Below are 19,432 nucleotides of genomic sequence, written 5' to 3'. Positions count from 1 at the left end.
TTTTGAAACTGCATTGCTGTGATTAGCCATTAAGTGTACATTTATGATACCAACTGATCTGATAAGGTTTTCTCATATGCATAATAGCAATGTAAAGTGAGTTGGTGTTTCTCTTCATTGCCAAACCTCTGAGAAGTCAGATTGTGAAGAGAAACTAATTTATTACAACTTTGCACAGGCTGGTGGGTGCTTGTCAACTTACTTTATGAATAGCCTGGTATTATATGGAAAATATTTAAACTTACTTAAAAGTATGTGTCCAAAATCTCCTATCACCAATGTTTTTTATTACATTGTATGTTGTTTGTTTCACTGCACCTGTTGATTCTGTTGCAGCCTGCAGAAGTGATGAAATCGGTAGGAATTCCTTCTGAGGTGAACCAGGCTGGAAAGAAAAGTTTGAGTTTGAGTTTTAAGTCCACTTTATGCAAAGATAGACTAATAGGGACTGGACCTACAGTTTAAACTGGGGTCTGAACAACTATGTGCCTCCACTGTGCCACCAGAGACCCTTGATTACAAGGTGATGCCATCGGGGAGGCTCTGCTGAAAAGAAGAAAAATTACACATAGATTCAAGATTTTATGGGCGTATTTGTAAAATGCTGGAGTTTAAAAATGAGGTAAGGGGAAAAAGTAGTGATAGAATCTAATAAACTGTTTCCTAGAAATGCATCAATTTGAAATTATTTCATTTTGAGGAGAATAAACAATGCGGTTGATAATATAAGACGTAAGCGAGTTACTAAAGATATATCTGCGAAACTTACTTGCAAATGTTCTATTAATTTCGGTGGCCTCTGCCACCATCCACTTGGGAACTCGATACTCGATGCTTCACTGTTAGGTTGACTTCCGGTTGGCTACACCAGCACCCCTAGCGGTAGTTGAGGAAACAACAACAGCAACCGGAAGTCAACCTAACAGTGAAGCATCGAGTTCCCAAGTGGATGGTGGCAGAGGTCACCGAAATTAAGAGAACATTTGCAAGTAAGTTTTGCGGATATATCTTAAGTAACTCGCTTACATCTTATATTGAAATTCTTGTTGATGTCAATAAAGTGTTGATGTAAAATTTAGTGATTTTAATGGCCAATATACTACTGATCCAATATAAAATTATGCTCAAAGAACCTGAATGGTTACTTCGGCTCTTTCATTGGTGTATGTAGCCTGATGACTGTAATTAATTTTCTCGTAAATAAAGAAATTGCATGTGAGCATTTCTTTACAAAAAAACACTATATAATTATACCATTATGTTCATAAAAATGACAGAATTTTTTCCTAAGTTATAGGCTGTTCATAGAAAGATATTTGATTGATAAAATTTTCAGTTATTATAGCATATAAAATCTCAGAACTTTAATCTTATTACACAAAACAAATATTTAGATCCTAATAGGTATATTCATAATCATCACCTTGTGGAATGCATGAATTAAAGTTTATTTCTTTCCAAAAGGTTTGTTTTCAAACTGCATTTTGACACTGATTGAATCAATGTTCTTGTACTTTTACATAACTTACAGGATAATCTAGACTCGGGGGGGGGGGGAATGTCAGGAAATGAACTATAAATTTCGTGTTAACAACTTTGTTTTGCATTTTTAAGAGAATTTCTCATTGTTTTGTGATAAATTGTAGTAGACAATTGAACTTCCCACACATTGCACATTGCAATGGGTAATCTCACATCTACCAAAAGAGAAATGTGTGTGTCCGTTCTTATAACTCTCAAGATGTCAGTTCTACCAGATGTCAAACTAAAAGAGAATTTCCTTTGAAAAATGTACAATCAAGGTTCCACTGAATATGTTTCCTTTCTCTTAGCCTATCATCTAATGTTTAAACCCGGGGTTTCCAAACTTTTTAGTTTCATGGTGGTCTTAATGTTTCATGATTTTTCCACGGTGACCAAGTCAGAATGTAGGCCTATCTAACACTTACAATGTTCAGTTAGTGTGGTTAGGTTGCTTGTGTCAAAAAATAAACACATTTCAAATTCAGAAACATTTTACATGTAAACAGTATTAAATAAGCACATATTTGGAACATTCATATTCATAACCATCGCTGCCATTTCAGTGAAAATATTGGAACATTTTGCGGCACCCCTGTAAGCCAGCCACGTTGCCCCAGGGTGCCGTGTTCTACACTTTGGGAACCACTGGTTTAAACCATAATAATACTTCACAAAAGTCAAGAATGACTTCAGAACTTAACATACCGAACACAGTGCATCTGAGAACTCCTCATCTCCTGGCAGTTGGTTGCCAGAAATCACATCTATCTGTCTGTTCACTTTCTGATGCAGAATCTCTGTTTCAAGAAGACACCTAAAAGAGTAAAGCACAACTTGGTTACATAATTATAATTAGAAGAAACAAATTAACAAAATAATAAGTATTCTTAAAAATTTTAAAAATACTAAACATATTTTACTTACGATTAGAGAGTATGTACTATTTCCAAACAACCTTTCATGAATCAACTGTTCCCTTCATCAGGTTCCTTCTTGACTAGCGAGATCGCTTCATAGCCACATCAAATTGAATTAAAAACAAGGAAAAAGTTGTTAAAAAATTGTTTTTAATTCAATTTGACATGGCTATGAAGCGATCTCGCTAGTCAAGAAGGAACCTGATGAAGGGAACAGTTTATTCCTGAAACATTATTTAGAAATAGTATATATGGACGGGTTAAAGATACAGTGTTGTAAGTCACTGTCTTAAAAAAACAAAATAAGTCTGACTCACAGCACTTTGCTGATCAACACAGCAGCTGTTTCCTTTATCACTAGACCTTAAACTCTCATCTGTTGACAGTTGAATGAATCTCTGATTGACTTCACGTTTTCTGTTAGCAGATTGACTTATATAGATCTGGTTTCTGTGTCTAAGTCATTCTTTTTTCAAAGTGACTTACACCACTGTAACTTTAACCTGTCCATATTTTTTAAGAATACTTATTATTCTGTAATTGTTAGTAATTTGCACACCTACAAGATATGAAATGAACAAAAAAAATTAGAGTATTAAAATTAAGTGCAATTTTACTCATAAACCAATAAATTGTTTTAAGTTAGTAGAATGTAAAACCCCAGTTCTGGAACACCCCCCCCTAATTTTACCCCCCTGCAATCTAACGAAAAACTCTTGCTGGTGAACTTATTTCTGTCTCTTAATAGCAATCAACTCTCTTGTGTGAGAATATTCGAGTGAATTCTGGGGTTTAAAAAGCACGCCCTCAACTCGCCCCCGGCTTGGGGCAAGGCCCAGACTCTATATGTCGGGGAGGGGCCCTGGCTTTAGCCTGCTACTGTGATTTTTTTTTTGTAATTGTGGGGCCACTCTTATGTTTGGGACAAGATCCTCGGTACGAATCTTGATTTTGGTACGAGGGCCCCAATTTTATATGTAGTAGTACAAGACGAGGGAGTTTTGTTTACAATTATTTTATTCTTTTTATTGTGGACCCCTTTGCCCAAGTACAGAAGAAGAAAAGATAAAATGTATTAGAGATTGAGCGAACTAGCCGAAAGAGCATGGCATGTTAGAAACTTTGTGTTGTGAAGAGGTCTTTACCAAGATGGGGGGCCCCTCCTGGCAAAGGGTTGCATAGCATGTTCGAGCTTTGCTGGTGATAGTTGCTTTAGATTTACTCGAGAAAAAAAATGCAAAGATGATGTACTTGAATTTTGTTTGCTTATAATCTAATTTTTTTAAATAAAAAAGTGGAAAAAAAAATTGAGTTTACCTCTATTGGATTCCACATTAAATCTGTTCTGTCACCCGCTCGTTCTTCACATCGTATGCGAATGTCTTCTCCGCGATGAGGATGACGCTGCATACGATGTTGTCGGGCAATGCATCTCTTGGAACTCGCAAACGATCTTGATGTTGGTGTGATCATTAACCACGACCTGCCTCCTCTTCGAAGTGTTGATGACGAACATGGACCGGCAGGCTATGAACTCATTGGAAATGTAGTACACGTCCACGTTACAGGCTGTCACTCTTTTGTATGCCTTGTACAGTTTCAGGTAGTCGTCGTCTGCAATGTTCAGGTTGTAGTTCTAACACGGGAAGATCTCTTCCTTCCTTTTTTGAGATAGGCATTCATGATCTTGCAGTTGTCAAACTGGTTGGAATCTTTCTCTTGATTGTTGTCCCTCCCGATCTGGAAGAGCACGGCCGCGAACTCAGGAATGTCATACCGGATGCTGTTGAACGTCGTGGTTACGTCGAATTCAGAATGATTGCCGGACGTAGGTTTCTGCATGCACTGGTAACCGTACAACTGGATGGGCACTTGGGGATTCTTCAGGATGTCGACTTTGTACTTGAGGGTGTAGTTGGATTCCTATTCCACCAGGGGCATGTGCAGCTACATGGACCTCACGAGGCACTTGGCAGCATTGGGTAGCATGTTGCGAAGTTGAGCTACCCCATCTGCACCCAAGGTGCTGTAACGCATTATATCAATATCATGCAAAAAGTACCACTTGCAATTTGGAGGAATCACTATACAATACGTGGTACAAGAAATCCAGAAGAGAATTAACAGAAAATGAGTTGACTGAGACCTGGTTAATGGTCAAAAAGTTTGTAATATTAAAGCAAGTCCATTCATTCTCAAAAACCAAGGTGAACATTCACATTTGAAGAACAATCCTTTTTTAAACAAAAGACATGCCAACTTACCTGGTTTTAACAAGAACTTCTATAACATCTGGCGAGCAGTGCAAAAGGGCAAATGCCAGAAACTTTCTTCTCAACTCAAGGTTATCGTATTCAGTGCATTGTCCAAGGTCTTGCATTACTTCCCACCCAACAGCAAAATTCTTATCCATTATCTGCTGGCAAATTTGTGCAGAAAAATGATAATCTTTTGCCTGTAACAGAAAATATTCAATAAGAATTACAACATAACACAATAAAAATGCCTTAACATGTAAAAGTCTCAAATGGTCTTTTATGTTCTTACAGCAGCATGCCTTTGCAGATGAGTCTTAAATCTTCCTAGTCATACTTGGCATGCCTGAATCAAGGAAGCTACTTATCTGCCAGACTATAAAATTACATCATGATCTATACCTCAGCCTCTCCCAGCTGAAAACTGTGTATCACCTACTACAGTGTTTCTAAAGGAATTTGTTACCAATTTTTTTTTGGCAATTAATACTCAACTGTGGTGATAAGAAGATGTAATAATTAGGTTACAGAAAATGAAGAAGCACTTATTCCACTCTCTTTGAAATATAATAAAGATTTTCACCACTTTTCATATTGTGCCTGTTTGTTACACTTTATCACTTTTCTTGAGGAGCACATGTGGATGACCAAGAGGGACATCTATGTGACTTCGTGTTGCCTTGAAAAAAAATTGAAGTTAATAAAAAAAAATATTGTATGTAGTACTGTAATGTTCCTACTATCATGCAAAGTCACATTAAAAAGTAGTTAAATACTTATTTGAGAATATAATAATAAAGATTGAAAATGTCAAGGGCTCTAACTAGGAATGAAACCCAGGATCGCTCACACCAAAGGTGAGTGCTCCAACCATTTAGCTGGAGCCAAAATTAGTACACAATGAAGCAGTGTACCAATCTTTGTGAGGAATTCAGTTGTAGCATAAGTCCCATAAATGCAAATCACTGGAAATTTGCAGGTAATCGCTATGAAAGACCACTCTTCAACAACATATCACTCACACCCCCCCCCCCACCTACTTTGGAAACTAAATGCCTGTAATTATGGGCCTGATTGGAGATGCCCAACTTCCAATATTTCTCAAAACGTGGGGGAAGCGAGTGACATGTCGTCAAAGAGTGGTTGGTCTTTCAGCAAATTTCAACCTATTTGCATCCAGAGGGCTTATCTTACAACTGGTTTTTGGAACACTGTTTATCAGTGAGAGGCAGGTCATGGATTACAATTGCATTTTTTTCTTTTTTTTACTGCTGCCTTTTTATTATTGAAGGGAGGTGGGCAGAACTTTGGTGGATTGTAGTTACATGTTGGTGCTGTGAGACTGGACTATAATTTTCTATTATTGGCAATCATGGCACCAGGCAAGCCAAGCAGCAAGAACGTAAAATGTGGGAAAATGTAAAATCGAGGTAAATGTTATAACATTTTGCTATGTTGGGACTATGAAAATTGAATGTATAAGCGGGAAAATGTAAAATCCGGGGAACGTAAAAGGAGGGTTTCACTATACCTGCATATTTCAAGAGATTTGCATCCATACATCCAATGCCAAAACCATGTTTCAATATCTCTGCAGACTTTTCCGTAAAAACAAATAATAAACTTTTTAAAAATATTTTTTAAAAACACTAAAAGTAACTGTACAGTGGAATCTCGATTTTACGTTTTTCAGGGGACCAAGCTGAAAAAACTTAAAATGCAGGAAAATGTAAAATCGGGGGAAATTTTATAACATTTTGCTATGTTGGGACCATCAAGCTTGAATGTATAATACAGGAAAATGTAAAATCCGGGAACGTAAAATTGGGGTTTCACTGTATTGCTTTTTATTTGAGTACATTATAAAAGCATATGTATATTATTGAATGAAAAAAATAGAACTGAAATATTGTCATTGGTTTTGGAGATATTTGTCATTTGTTAAATGCCATCATGTGGTGTTGCCAACGTTATGGACCGGTAGGGCTTAAGAAGTTAATAATGAACTTAATGATTTGTTTAGAGCTGCAATGTGATGGAAAATTCATAGCCTAGAATGCAACATCAATACTTGTGCACATTTTGACAGTAATAAAATAACGTGTACCTTGTGTGAAACTCTACCTCATCACCTTACATGGGAAAAGTTTGACCTTTCAAACTATGTTGTTCAGGACTCTATAATGCTACAGCATGAACACAAGAGATATGATCTAGCAAAGATTCATAGAGAGCTTTCATATCGTCATGTGATAGTCCCTCTAAGCATTTTGCAGCCTTACATTGGACAATGGCAGAATCTGCTTTCGCGGCATGCCCAACCCATAATATGCAGCAAGTTTGGAGATCTGGTTGACCAAGAGAGTTGGCAGTAGAGGGATGTAATCATGACCTTTTTCCTTTATCAGTGTTTATTTTGAACACTTGAACACCCAAAAAAATATTTTCCATGATTTTAGCACCTTAAAATCCACTGCATGATAGCTTGCTGTTGAACATTTTAGCAGAAACTTTTTTCATTCACTGTTTAATGTGTAACAAGAAAATCAACTGACATTGGTACCTTCTCACTTTCTGGAATAAATTGTAATGCATGATTATATCTCGGACCATGAACTTACTGATCATATTTCACCACACATTATAGGTATTTCATCAAAGACATCGTTAAAAACTGGTATCTTCACCAACTTACCTCCAGTGCTGTTCTGGCTACAATTGTCAAAACTTTCCCCTCTCTCTCACTGGAATCGTCACCACATACATTAAGATATTCAGAGAGCTGAAGCAAGCGTTGATAATTACGATACGCCAAGGCCTTTCCCCTCACAGCTTGTTTTACTAACTGCATCTTATCAGGACACAACCTCACTGAAATATATGAAAAAAGGAGAAATGTAATTCTTCAAGACATTCTAAAAACAGATCAGTTTACTGCATGATAGGGATACTATATTGTTCTAATACTGTATTTACGTGTGTATAGTGCACGTGCATGTATAATGCGCACTCTGGTTTTGGATGAGTAAAAGTGACAAAAACTTATATCTCGTATATAATGCCCAGTACAATACAGTTTCAAGAAATAGCTTTCTTAGTTGTAGGTTGTAAATCTATTGCTATGCTGATCAAGAGTGAATGACGTCATACCTATTCAATTGCTCATTCCTTCTTTTTCAAAATATATACTTTTTCTTTCCGTGACTAATGTAAAATTTATATGAGGCACATTCAGGACCTTCCAAATAGCAGTTAGCAGCACAAGATTTCTTCCATTAAGGAATTTACACACTCCATATATGACATATTATTTGGCCAGTAATACATTTTAATTTTTATTATATTTTTCCTTATGTTTTCTTTCATCCAAAGTACCATAAAAATCAGAACGTTTCTTCATTTTTTGATTAACTTATTTCAACAGCATTTCACATTAGTGTCGTTATCTTGTATGGAATACTGTTGCCATATTCAGAAACTGCAGGATTCAAGCTTTACAATGATATATAACATGATAGGGTTCCGTAAACATGAAAAATCAATGCAAGTGTCCCAAAATCATGTAATGGCCCTGTACGGTTTCATGTTGGCTGCTTGAATTATTCCGTGCATAATATGCACCACAGTTTATGGGGGCAAAAATTTTGGAAAAAAGTGCGCATTATACATGAGTAAATACGGTATTATACTAATATTGTATCAAAAATATTCAGATACTGTTAAATAGTGTGAAATGTATATGCTAATTGTGCAACTTATATGCAGCAAGTCTGGAGATCTACAACGACTACCCAGACATACTACACCATTGTCTTGTTGCCAGAATCATCAGATTACTATCAGCGTAATTTTGTCAAATCAAGTTCCCTAACTTTTTCAAGTATTTCAAATAAGTTTCCAGACCAACCTGTAATCTTTCACATAAGATCTGTTTACAACATGTTTTTAATGGAAATATCAGAACAATGGCTCCAGCTCCAAGAAACACCATATTTTTAAGTATTTTCTTTCTCTTACAAACACCCGCTATGTCAAACTGCGAGTTAGTGGAAGATGGACATTATGCAGGAACATATTTACATAATTGTCTTACCTTGCAGTGGCAACATTTTTACTCCAAAATCATGCAACAACTGAAGAGAAGATATTAAATTTAGTTCTTCCTGGATTTCAGCATTATCATCACCAATAAGATGCAGGCAGGCTCTGAAAGGAAAAGAAATGAACTTGACAAAGTGGAAGATTATAAGTGCAAATCTTTGACCGTGTAGGTGTAAAAATATGGTGCAAGAAACCCTAAAAACTGTGCTCTTATTACATAACTTTTCATTTTAGAAAGGAAGGTAGATCAGTTTTTTTTAGTTTCCTAGCTGCAGTTCAACTATCTATGTCAGTATAATTCCTAGAATTTGGGATTCAGATAATGGACCAAGGATTCAGGATTTGGATATCGGGTCCAGGATTTTGGATTCAGATATTGGATCCAACATTCCGATACTGATCCATGCTCTGAGGTTCAGATAACGACTCCAGCATTCAGGAATTGGATAATTCAGATTCGAATGCCCATCCCTAATAGTAAAGTATGTTACAGACAGGCAACATCCACTTACTTGGCCAACTCCATTGATGGATCACAGAGACTCCCAGCTGAATCAAAATACTCTCTGCTTGCCTCAAGAACCAGCTGCACACCGCGAGAATATGGTATCTTCTTTCCAGCCATTTCATTATGAGTGCACTCAACAATTTTTCCTACACACAAAATGTTTGTTTTGTTGTTTGAGAGCAGCAAAGTTGTTGCATACAACTGTGGATGAAAATTTCAATTCCAGATAGTACACACTTACTATGTATGTATAGAAACATCAGAACTACATTAATTAAAATTAACAAAAATTCAAAGTATTCTATATTTTGATTTTTTCTGTATTGTTCTTACATATTTAAGAAAGAAAGAATGGACCAAAATTCTTTGTATTATTAGCATTAACACAGTGGTCAATTTGTAACTGTTTAATTTCTCAACGTTTTAATGTCATAAATATGCATTTTCTCAAGATCTAGGGAGAAAAGAAAGAATGATATAGAAATAACATTTGGTTACATATACATATGCACTTTATTACTCAAAACGGAACAACTTGAACAACTAAAAGGAATACATAATTTTTAAATGACTTATTCTTAATAAGTAGTATTGGTTTGAGTTGCTGTTTTAAGTCCACTTTATGCACAGTAAGGCTAATCGGGACTGGACCTACAGTTTAAAGTGGGATCCGAACCACTATGTGCCACCACCGGGTATCGAACCCGGGATCCCTTGATTACAAGGCGGCAACGCTACCACTGCGCCATCAGGGAGGCCTTAATAAGTAGTATATACCTTGTAAAATCTAGTATTAAAACCAGTGCCTTCACTTGTGCATTAACACTGTTTGTCACTTGACTCAAGTGGCAGCTATACTATTGATGTGCATCAGCAAATTATGAAGTCATGTTGTACTTTCTTCTGACAACTTCTCTTACATTCATCACAAGCAATCTTCATACTGTTTGCTATAAATTGGGCTTCAAATTACATCATTTCCAGAAGCACCAAAAAATCCACATGCCTGTGTTTTACATAAATATACAGACATATTTCTAAATATTTCTGTCTCTGCTTTCATCCTTAAATGCAATAAAAAGGAAATGTCTTTCCCCCAATTCTACCATTTCCAAAACAGAGGGTTGTCGCATACATGGAATAAATATGGTTTTTGACACGAATTAGAATGTGACATTATGATTTTTTTTTCCAATTACAACAGAGTATAAGTATGAACTGTACCAAGATTGTTATTATACTCATCAAATAAGAAACAGCAAAGTTTTGTGAAGAACCTGAATGGTTCGTTCACCATCTTAATGAATGCATGTAAACAAATGACTGATGAATACTGTAGAAATTGCATCAACAGAAATTCATTTCACAAAGGCAAAGTGTGAACAATAGCAAAACAATCCTCTGAGTGCCAGACCATTCCAAGTGGCTTATTCACCGAGTGACATGTGGTCAACACATCATGTCCCGTCGCCACTGTTTTTCTGGCTTTCGAGACCAATGCTACTTCTTCCTTTTAGGTAGCTCCCCAGTTCTCCACACGGTGCTGGTTCAACACTGAAATTTTAGAAGCTATCACTCATAATTGAACCCAGGATCACTTGCACGAAAGGCACGAGTGCTAACAATTTGGCTGCACGAGACTGAGCTATAATTACAAACTATTTAAAGAAATTTCAGATTTGTAAAATTACACGCCAGGTTACTGATATGAAAATTGTAGTGCTTAATCAGTTCCATCTATAATTAGAATAGGAGTTGAGTGTTGTTTCAAGTCCACTTTATGCACAGATAGGTAATCGAGACTGGACCTACAGTTTAAAGTGGAATCCAAACCACTATTGGCTTCCACCGGGTATCAAACCTGGAACCCCTTGATTACAAGGCAGTGACGTTACCACTATGCCACCAGGGGAGCCCTTTACAGTAGAAGAGCTCAAGCTTGTAACAAACCTGGATCCTGAAATATGAAGTTAAACTGCAAAACTATCCATAGAACCAAGTTAAAAACAGAAAAAGAGCAAGACTTACCTCAAAACAGAGGTCCAACTCAACACAACTGAAGACCTTACATTGAAGATCTAGCATATCATTCAAAAGATCATTCCAGTCTGATTCTGATGGTGGAGGAACTCTGCAGGAAAGTGTTTAAAGGAAGTTCATTATATTAACTACCATATCTATCTGTAGCAGTTATGAAATAACTAAAAATTAGGAATGGAGAGATGTTAAATTTTTGTCGGTACAGATAACTGATATTCTACCAACACAATGTGGTATACAAATGTTCCACAAGGAACCTAAACGATTCATGCACCTTATTAATTAATGTCTGCAACCAGGTGAATACAAAAGGTTTGAGTTTGAAAAAGACACTTCAAATTTAGACATTCACTTTACAAAATCAATGTTTATAAATTGTATGTTTACATTAATAAAATTAATAATAAAAACGGGAGAATTTTGCACTGAATTACAGCCTATTTATTGACACACTACATGAGTAAAATTAAGGATAATTTTCCCAATATACCAATATATCTGTGTAGAATGATACTGATAAAGTACTGCTGTCCCATTTCTACTTCTCTTCAAGCAATATCAAATGAGAGGCTTGACAGAACTGCATGAGGACAAGTGGGCTTGACACAGACATAAAAATGTTAAATACAGTAGAATCCAGTACATGAAAATGAAACAACAGTTCTGAGCCATACCTTTTGACCATGTTTCTTGCAAGCTTCTGCATAAGCTGGGAAACTTTCTCAGAGTCTTTCTCGACATCTCGAATGAAGAACAATGGCTTTGGAATGCCATTCCTTTCCAGGATTTCTGCAGCCCTCAGATGAGACTCTAGCTTGTCAACCAGGTCATGAAGCTCCATCGTAATGTTGCTTTGTGTGCTGCAGTAACAATATCATATATTCAAAATCTCAATATAAGTAAGTAATAGAGCCGAGACAATGCCAATGGTATTAGTATTGGAAAGTATAGTTACAACACTTTTGCAAAGTCAAAATATCTTGGAAGTTATGCAATATGTATACATAATATGTACAGTCAACTCTCGATACGACCTTTCACAGTTCCCAGAAAAAGGGTCGTTATTTCGAAGGGGTCGTCATTGGAGTTTGCACCAATTTTCAGCTTAAACAGAGCTCAAACGGACACAAAGATGCCTAGGAGACGGTAACACCATTTATCCTGGTAGTTATACAACCTATTATGCACAGGACGTGTGTTGTGAGAAGGAAAATAGAACATGAAAACGTTTTCACAAAAAAGGATTTAAAATAATGTTACTTTCTTTCAATTGTGCACAGTCGTTGCTCTTCCAGGAAATTCTTACAATTCTAGTTCATGAGAAACCCGTTTCCACTGAGACCTATGGAAAGGAAAACAATCTCTCGCTTATTGCAAGCGAAACTCGAAGAATCTTGACACCAGTCACACTGCGGCCAGCAAAAGTCGGGAGATAATCGGACAGAATGAATGTTGGATTTTATACTGGTCTACTGGAGCATTGTCTGTTGCAAGATTAACTGGTAAGATAAGATCTCTCCTGAGAAACAACACAACCTTTCTAGGCACCAGACAAAAAAAAAAGGCAGGGCTGTAAATTTCGTTCTGGTTCGGCTGTGTAAAATACATCGTAAAAGAAAAAAGTCACATTTTCCTTGCTTCAACCAACTTCATAGTCACCCCCCCCCCCATTCAAGGGAGCAGTCCAAACTCCTTCCTTGACTTGCATTGTAATCCAGCGTGAAAAAGGAAACACGCAACTGGCGATCTGTTTTCACCCAATGCGTATTCTAGCACACGTCATTAAACAGTGTCGCAGTCGATAATAATTCGGGTTTGGAATTGGATTTCACTTTAAACTGTATATGTAGTCCCGATTAGCCCATCAGCATAAAATGAACTCAAAACAAGCTTTATGAAACCTGCGCATTTTTAGATATCAAAATGGGAGATCGTTATTTACTCTCAGGTTAATCTACGACAATTTAATGTTGGATTTAGGAGTATTCTCTATGTCAAACATCCTCTCCTCCAAACGTTTTCCCTTGAATAATGTTTCTTTAAATTGGACTCAGCATCCATTCCTACATTGAGCACTTTTTTTTCTCCCACATGAAAGGTTCTGAAGAAAAGTGGTGATAATATTGTGTGCATTTCCTTCCAACATGCTCCGAGTGTTGAGGAAGTTTATTCTTGTCAGATGCAAAATAAAATTTACAGTTTTGCTTATCAGAAGGCACAGAAGAAGAAGTTGGTTTAACTGTTGTTTTCTTTCTGGAGATCGAATTTCCTTATCTTCAAATCAAAACAATGGCTTTTTGCTTCATGGTGGATGAGTCATTGCTGTTATCGGCAAGGGACAGCTTTCAGATGCTAGACAAAACAACGCCAGCTGCAGCATAAAAACAAGGGACCAGCTGGAAGTTCAAGCAACAGGTGGTCGAAGAGAAAATCCTCAGCATTTTAAGATAACGCAACTGTCGAAGACGGAACTTTTACCAGCAGTGTGAAGAAGAAAGAAATGACCCTTGCTTTACGTTTTACTATGCAACAGTATTTACGGGCAATATTTCCTATGCAGTAAATAACATTAAAAGGAAAAAAATAGGACCTGAATTCGGCAATTATCACATTGCCTCTCTGACATTGCCATGCACACCAGTGGCAAAGAATAAGCTGGGGGGGGGGGTTTCCTCCAAGAATGTATCCAGAACTGGTTGCCCCATTTTAGACGTCAAAGGAAAGGAAGAGTGGTCCACTTCCACCCTCGCCTGAAATCACCCTGTGTGCACACACGAGCAAGAAAATCGTGGCTGAAACAATCATCATCGCTGCCCCCTCCCCCTACATGTTTGCTGAGAGGAAGAAAGAGAGAAGTCACTCGGCCAATGGAACACTTTTTTGGCAAATATTACGACATTTGCAGTTAAAAAAACGTATTAAGTGGGACATGGGAGTTTTGATGCATGTAAGATCGAAGTAAACTTTTGCCGAAGCTTGGATAACAAATCATTAAGCGGGTTGATGATCTTTAGTTTTTACGAAATGCTAAAGAACGCGTTTTGAATGAAAGCGGTTACTGGAAGTTGTCGGCTACAAGGCCAAGAGTTGCTCACTCACGGGGACCCGCTGAAATCTATGTCAGAGCTGGAGAGACAGTCCAGACTTCCAGGCACCACGCAACTGTCAAGGTCGATTCAAAATAACATCCAAGTACATTCGATCTTCTCTTCTCACGTATCCAAAAGCAAGCGAAATCAGAATGGCAAAACAAGCCTAGCATGTTGGGTAGCAGCTGTCGGGTGCGGGCTAACATTGGCACTCTTGGGGGAAGGGAAGGTAGAGGTCAAGTACTATTGGATATCACTCAAGCTTGGTGTGGTGGTGTCTAATTTTAGATCAGACCCACTTGCGAGCGGTAGAGCGCTCTTGAAGGTAATGGGTGCGAATAAAACGAGTGCAAGAAAAGTATTTTTTGGCCGATTTCCTTCGATTTTTCAACTTTTTTCCAAATTTTTCATGGTTCCCGGGAAAAGGGTCGTTACTTCGAGAGGGTCCTTGTATCCGGGGTCGTAGAGTTGACTGTACAAAAACTCAAGATGAAACTCGTGAGCTTGGCATATCACACATGTCCGTTCACATTTTGACTGATGTGTTAGGCATGAAATGCATCGCAGCACGACTTGTTCCGAAGGAGCTGAATTTCTTGCAAAAAGCACATCACATGGATGTTGCTGAAAACATGATATCACGAGCCTCTAGTGATTCAATCTTCATGAAATGCATCATAACTGGTGATGAGTCATGGGTGAATGAGTATGACATGCAAACAGGTCAACAATCTTCATAATGGCACTTCGAAAATGAACCAAAACCCAAAAAAACATGCCAAAGTTGCTCAAAAATTAAGGTCATGCTCACTGTTTTCTTTGATTACACTGGGGAACAAAAAAAAAAAACATTTTGCGGCATAAAGTTTAATAACAGTTTCAGCACACAAAACAGCTGTCATTGCCAATTGTATGATTGGTTCAGTTGAATTGACTCCAGTTATAAAAATAAATACACCATGGAAAATGTAGGAGGTAAAATTACTCTACGCTTTTCTCGGTAATATCAAAATTTGATAATGGGCTGAAATTCCCATTAAGAAACTTATTTATTTACTTGTAAATTGTTGCTAGGCAACTTATGAAGCATTGCTAGGCAATATATCGGACACTCAACAAAGCTTAAGGAAGAATACCAAAACATAAAAATGGTTTTAGAAAAGAAATGAATATGCTGAACATAAGTGGTTCGTGTGTGTGGATTTGAAGATGTTGAATTTTTTACTAGGACAGCAAAGTGGGTACACAAAATATCCCTGTTTCCTATGTTTGTGGGATAGTCGTGTTAGAGAAAAGCATTGGACGATAAAAGTTTGGCCCCCAAGGGAAAATATTAGTGGGAAAAGCTAATATCATTCATGAACCGCTGATAGATAGAGACAAAATCATCCTTCCGGCACTGCATATTAAACTTGGGTTGATAGTTTGTCAAGGCCTTAGTTGGAATTATGTTGAAAAATTTTGAGAAATTGGGAGCTAATATGAGTGTGAAGATACATTTTCTACATAGCCAGATTGACAGATTCCCTGAGAACCTTGGTGATTTTAGTGAAGAACAGGAAGAAAGGTTCCATCAGGATATAAGGATAATGGAAGAAAGGTACCAGGGACAGTGGGATCGCCACATGATGGCCGACTACTTTTGGAGCTTACAGAGGGATTGTCCTAAAAAGCAATACAGCAGGAAATCGTATAGAAAACATTTCACATAGTTTGTTACTTCATTGTGTACATATTTTCTTAATTATTATGATCATAGGCCTATATAAATTTATTTTTATAATAATGATTGTAATCACAAAAAGAAATATTAAATTGTTGTTGGAAGTTCATTTATATGTATGTCTTATGTTTCCGCCATTTTGGTTTAGTTGCATTTATTTCATAAATTAGAGCCAATTCAGGAAATATATTATTATATCATTATTCAGCAGCATGAAATTGCCCTAAATTAGCTCTCAAACACTGTGCCGCAATTTCACTGTTCCCCAGTGTTATCATAATGTTGTGCACTCAGAATTCCTTCCAGCGGGACAAACTGTGAATAAAGAGTTTTATGTGACAGTTATGAGGCGTCTGCGTGAGAATGTTTGCCGGAAAAGACCAGTTATGGAAAAACCATTCTTTGATTTTGCACCACGATAATGCGCCGTTGCACACGTCAACTCTTGTTCACGAGAATTTGGCCAAAAACTCAACACATGTCCTTGCCCAAGCCCCATATTCTCCAGCTATTGCTCAGTGTGATTTTTTTCTCTTTCCGCAACTGAAGTTACCACTTCGGGGAAGGCATTTTGAATCAATTGAATCCATTAAAGGAAATTCGCAGAAGGAAATCAGGGCGATACCGTCTTCTACATTTGAAAAGTGTTTTGAAGACTGGGTTAAGTGTTGCATCTGATGGGGTCTATTTTGAAGGCGACAAAATAAATGTTTATGATTAACCACATATTTTGTATTTTATTCACAAATTCCAGGTACTTTTTGTACGTAGAAGTATAACTAGGACTCTGAAGTTGATGACCTAAAAAATCTCAAAAAAGGACCTATGTGGAATATCACCCGTGTTATTGTAAACTAAAAAGTAATTTAAGAAAACAATTCTTAAAAACTTTATTCTGTGAGAGTGAAAAGTGTATATATGATTGTGTTTAAAAATTTGAGTGATATCGAGGAATGGGCCGATATGAAATTTTGGCCGATACCGATAAAGTTCCGATATAAAATTTACCAATTCCGTTAACCAATATTCTACCGATCCGATATATAATTCCAAATGGTCTTGAAGACCTGAATGGTTCATTGACCTCCTTAATAAATGCTTGTTTCCAGGTGACTGCAGTGCAAAAGAAATTGCATGTTTAGACATTTACTTTTTTTTACAAAGTAGGGCATGGAGATTATCCATAAATATTATAACAGAATGGCAGAATTTTATACAAAATTATAAGATATTTACAGATATATCAGATCAGTAAAATATCCGAATTATTCCATGCATAATACATAATACGCACCACGGTTTATGGAGCAAAAATTTTGGAAAAATGTGTGCATTATACATGAGTAAATGTGGTAATCGTTAATTTTACCGATATGAACATATCAGCTGATACCGATATGATAGAGTACCGATTAATCTGTCCCATGCCTAGTGATATCTTTCAATAAACATTTCATATTCAATGGCTGATTAGATGATATATTTTTCCAAATGCAAAAACTTTGGTAATTTCTCACAAAGGTAAGTTTCAAAATCTCTTTTTTTTGTCTTTAAAACTAAAATTTGTCTCAATTTTCTAGAACTAGAGCAATGTGAAAATCTTAAGGATAGAAGAAACAGTAAAAATGCATGTAAAAATTAATAACACCGAATTTTGCCCAAAATAATGAAAAATAACACCAAATAACAGTAAAAAATAACAATGAAATTTAGGGAAAAATAAAACAAAAACTTCATGCCCCTAAATGTATAAGACACATATTTCCCATTACTCCAGAAAAGAAATGCTATAGCACATCAACCCAAAAGCCATAGAGCAAATATTATCATAGATACATACTATCATACATTTGTCAACTTGGAAGCAATGACGAATTTATCACACTACACATCTCATGATCATGTTGGACCACTAGGTTCATGCAAACCAGAAGGGTTGATAAAGGTTAATGTGTAAAGAATTCCTATTTCTCAGCAATGTATATGTTGAATGACTATGGGGACAAATATTTTGCTGTAGAAAACTATGGATGATATTTTAGTTATTAATTTTGTACTTTTCAAGGCATATTCTTTATGTAACCCCTCCATTTTTTGCTCCTGTATTGTGGAACAGGGGACTTTACCATGCTCTTGTTCGACTATGAAATTCCACGTGATTTTTCAAGTAAAAGAGTGAATGCAATATATATTTTTCATATGTTACTAATTGCATTCTAATGAAAATGTTATTGTCCAAAAAAATGTGCACATGCTACCATTGGTTAATCAATGAACGAAATACACTGAAACTGACAACTAAATGTCGCTATGCTAACAAGTGAAAAGCTTGATCAGTGACCATCATCACTTAGATACGCGATGCATCTTTAGGGCACTATGCTAACCACTCTTATACTTACAAAAGAAGGAACCCATCTTACCCAAATCCTCTTTCAGGCACACACTCCAAAATCTCAAATGCTACATCCAGTTCACTGGCTTCTGGGTAAGTGTACAAGCAGTCCAGGGCTAAACTTATAATGTCATCAACGGAAGACACTAATGAGTCCAATTGTTCTACACGGAAGTGTTTGAATACCTGTGGAGAAATAAATTATGCTAATCTTAATCCATGAATCTTCGGGTTTAAGAAGGCTACAGAGTTAGTTAGTTAGTTAACCTTAATCCATACTTCTCGTTACTTCCTCATTATTTGAAAACTAGGGATGGGACACATTAACATGCACTCTATTGCTACAGACTGATTTATGCATATTGTGCACAAAGAAGGAAACTAGTCAAACATCAAAATAATTCACTTAACTAACCAAAATACAGAAAAAGACCATTACTAACCAATTTAATTACAATCTGTTGATAAAGTAGCAATTTCCTGGCCTTCTCATTCCCATATTTTTATATTGAACACAAAATTAATGATTTTATAATTAATTGCAATTAATTATTGTAATTAAACATTTAATTCATAATTGGGAAAAGAGAGACGCGGTAGTATATAAATACGGAGAAACTAGTACTCACTTTTATCCGAGAAGCTGTTTTTTCTTCTTTTTTGATTAATTTCAGCGGCCACTGCCACCATCCTCGTTGGAACTTGCTGCGCTGTTGCTTGGCGTGCATCTTTTATTCGTTGTTCGCACGCCAAGCAACAGCGCAGCAAGTTCCAACGAGGATGGTGGCAGTGGCCACTGAAATTAATCGAAAAAGAAGAAAAAACAGCTTCGTGGATAAAAGTGAGTACTAGTTTCTCCGTATTTAAACATTTAAGGCAA

At 36.6% G+C, this 19,432-nt stretch overlaps 1 protein-coding gene across 1 annotated transcript in view; it reads right to left on the bottom strand.

Annotated features, from left to right (window-relative positions):
- Positions 1-19,432, bottom strand: part of LOC146002131 (NBAS subunit of NRZ tethering complex-like) — a 103,997-nt gene that overhangs the window by 29,497 nt on the left and 55,068 nt on the right. The window contains exons 21-29 of the mRNA XM_083139853.1: positions 18,581-18,738; positions 12,020-12,205; positions 11,334-11,436; positions 9,310-9,506; positions 8,790-8,902; positions 7,392-7,567; positions 4,706-4,896; positions 2,230-2,338; positions 246-385 (exon numbers count right to left, since the gene is read on the bottom strand). Of these exons, the coding sequence (XP_082995979.1) occupies positions 246-385; positions 2,230-2,338; positions 4,706-4,896; positions 7,392-7,567; positions 8,790-8,902; positions 9,310-9,506; positions 11,334-11,436; positions 12,020-12,205; positions 18,581-18,738 (1,373 nt within the window). The remainder of the gene's footprint in view (positions 1-245; positions 386-2,229; positions 2,339-4,705; positions 4,897-7,391; positions 7,568-8,789; positions 8,903-9,309; positions 9,507-11,333; positions 11,437-12,019; positions 12,206-18,580; positions 18,739-19,432) is intronic.

The sequence above is a fragment of the Lepisma saccharinum genome, chromosome 1 (assembly GCF_977018435.1).
Source record: "Lepisma saccharinum chromosome 1, izLepSacc3.1, whole genome shotgun sequence".
In the NCBI taxonomy this organism is placed as follows: Eukaryota; Metazoa; Arthropoda; class Insecta; order Zygentoma; family Lepismatidae; genus Lepisma; species Lepisma saccharinum.
Note: the sequence above shows the minus strand (reverse complement) of the source record. Positions and strands in the feature narration are given on the sequence as shown.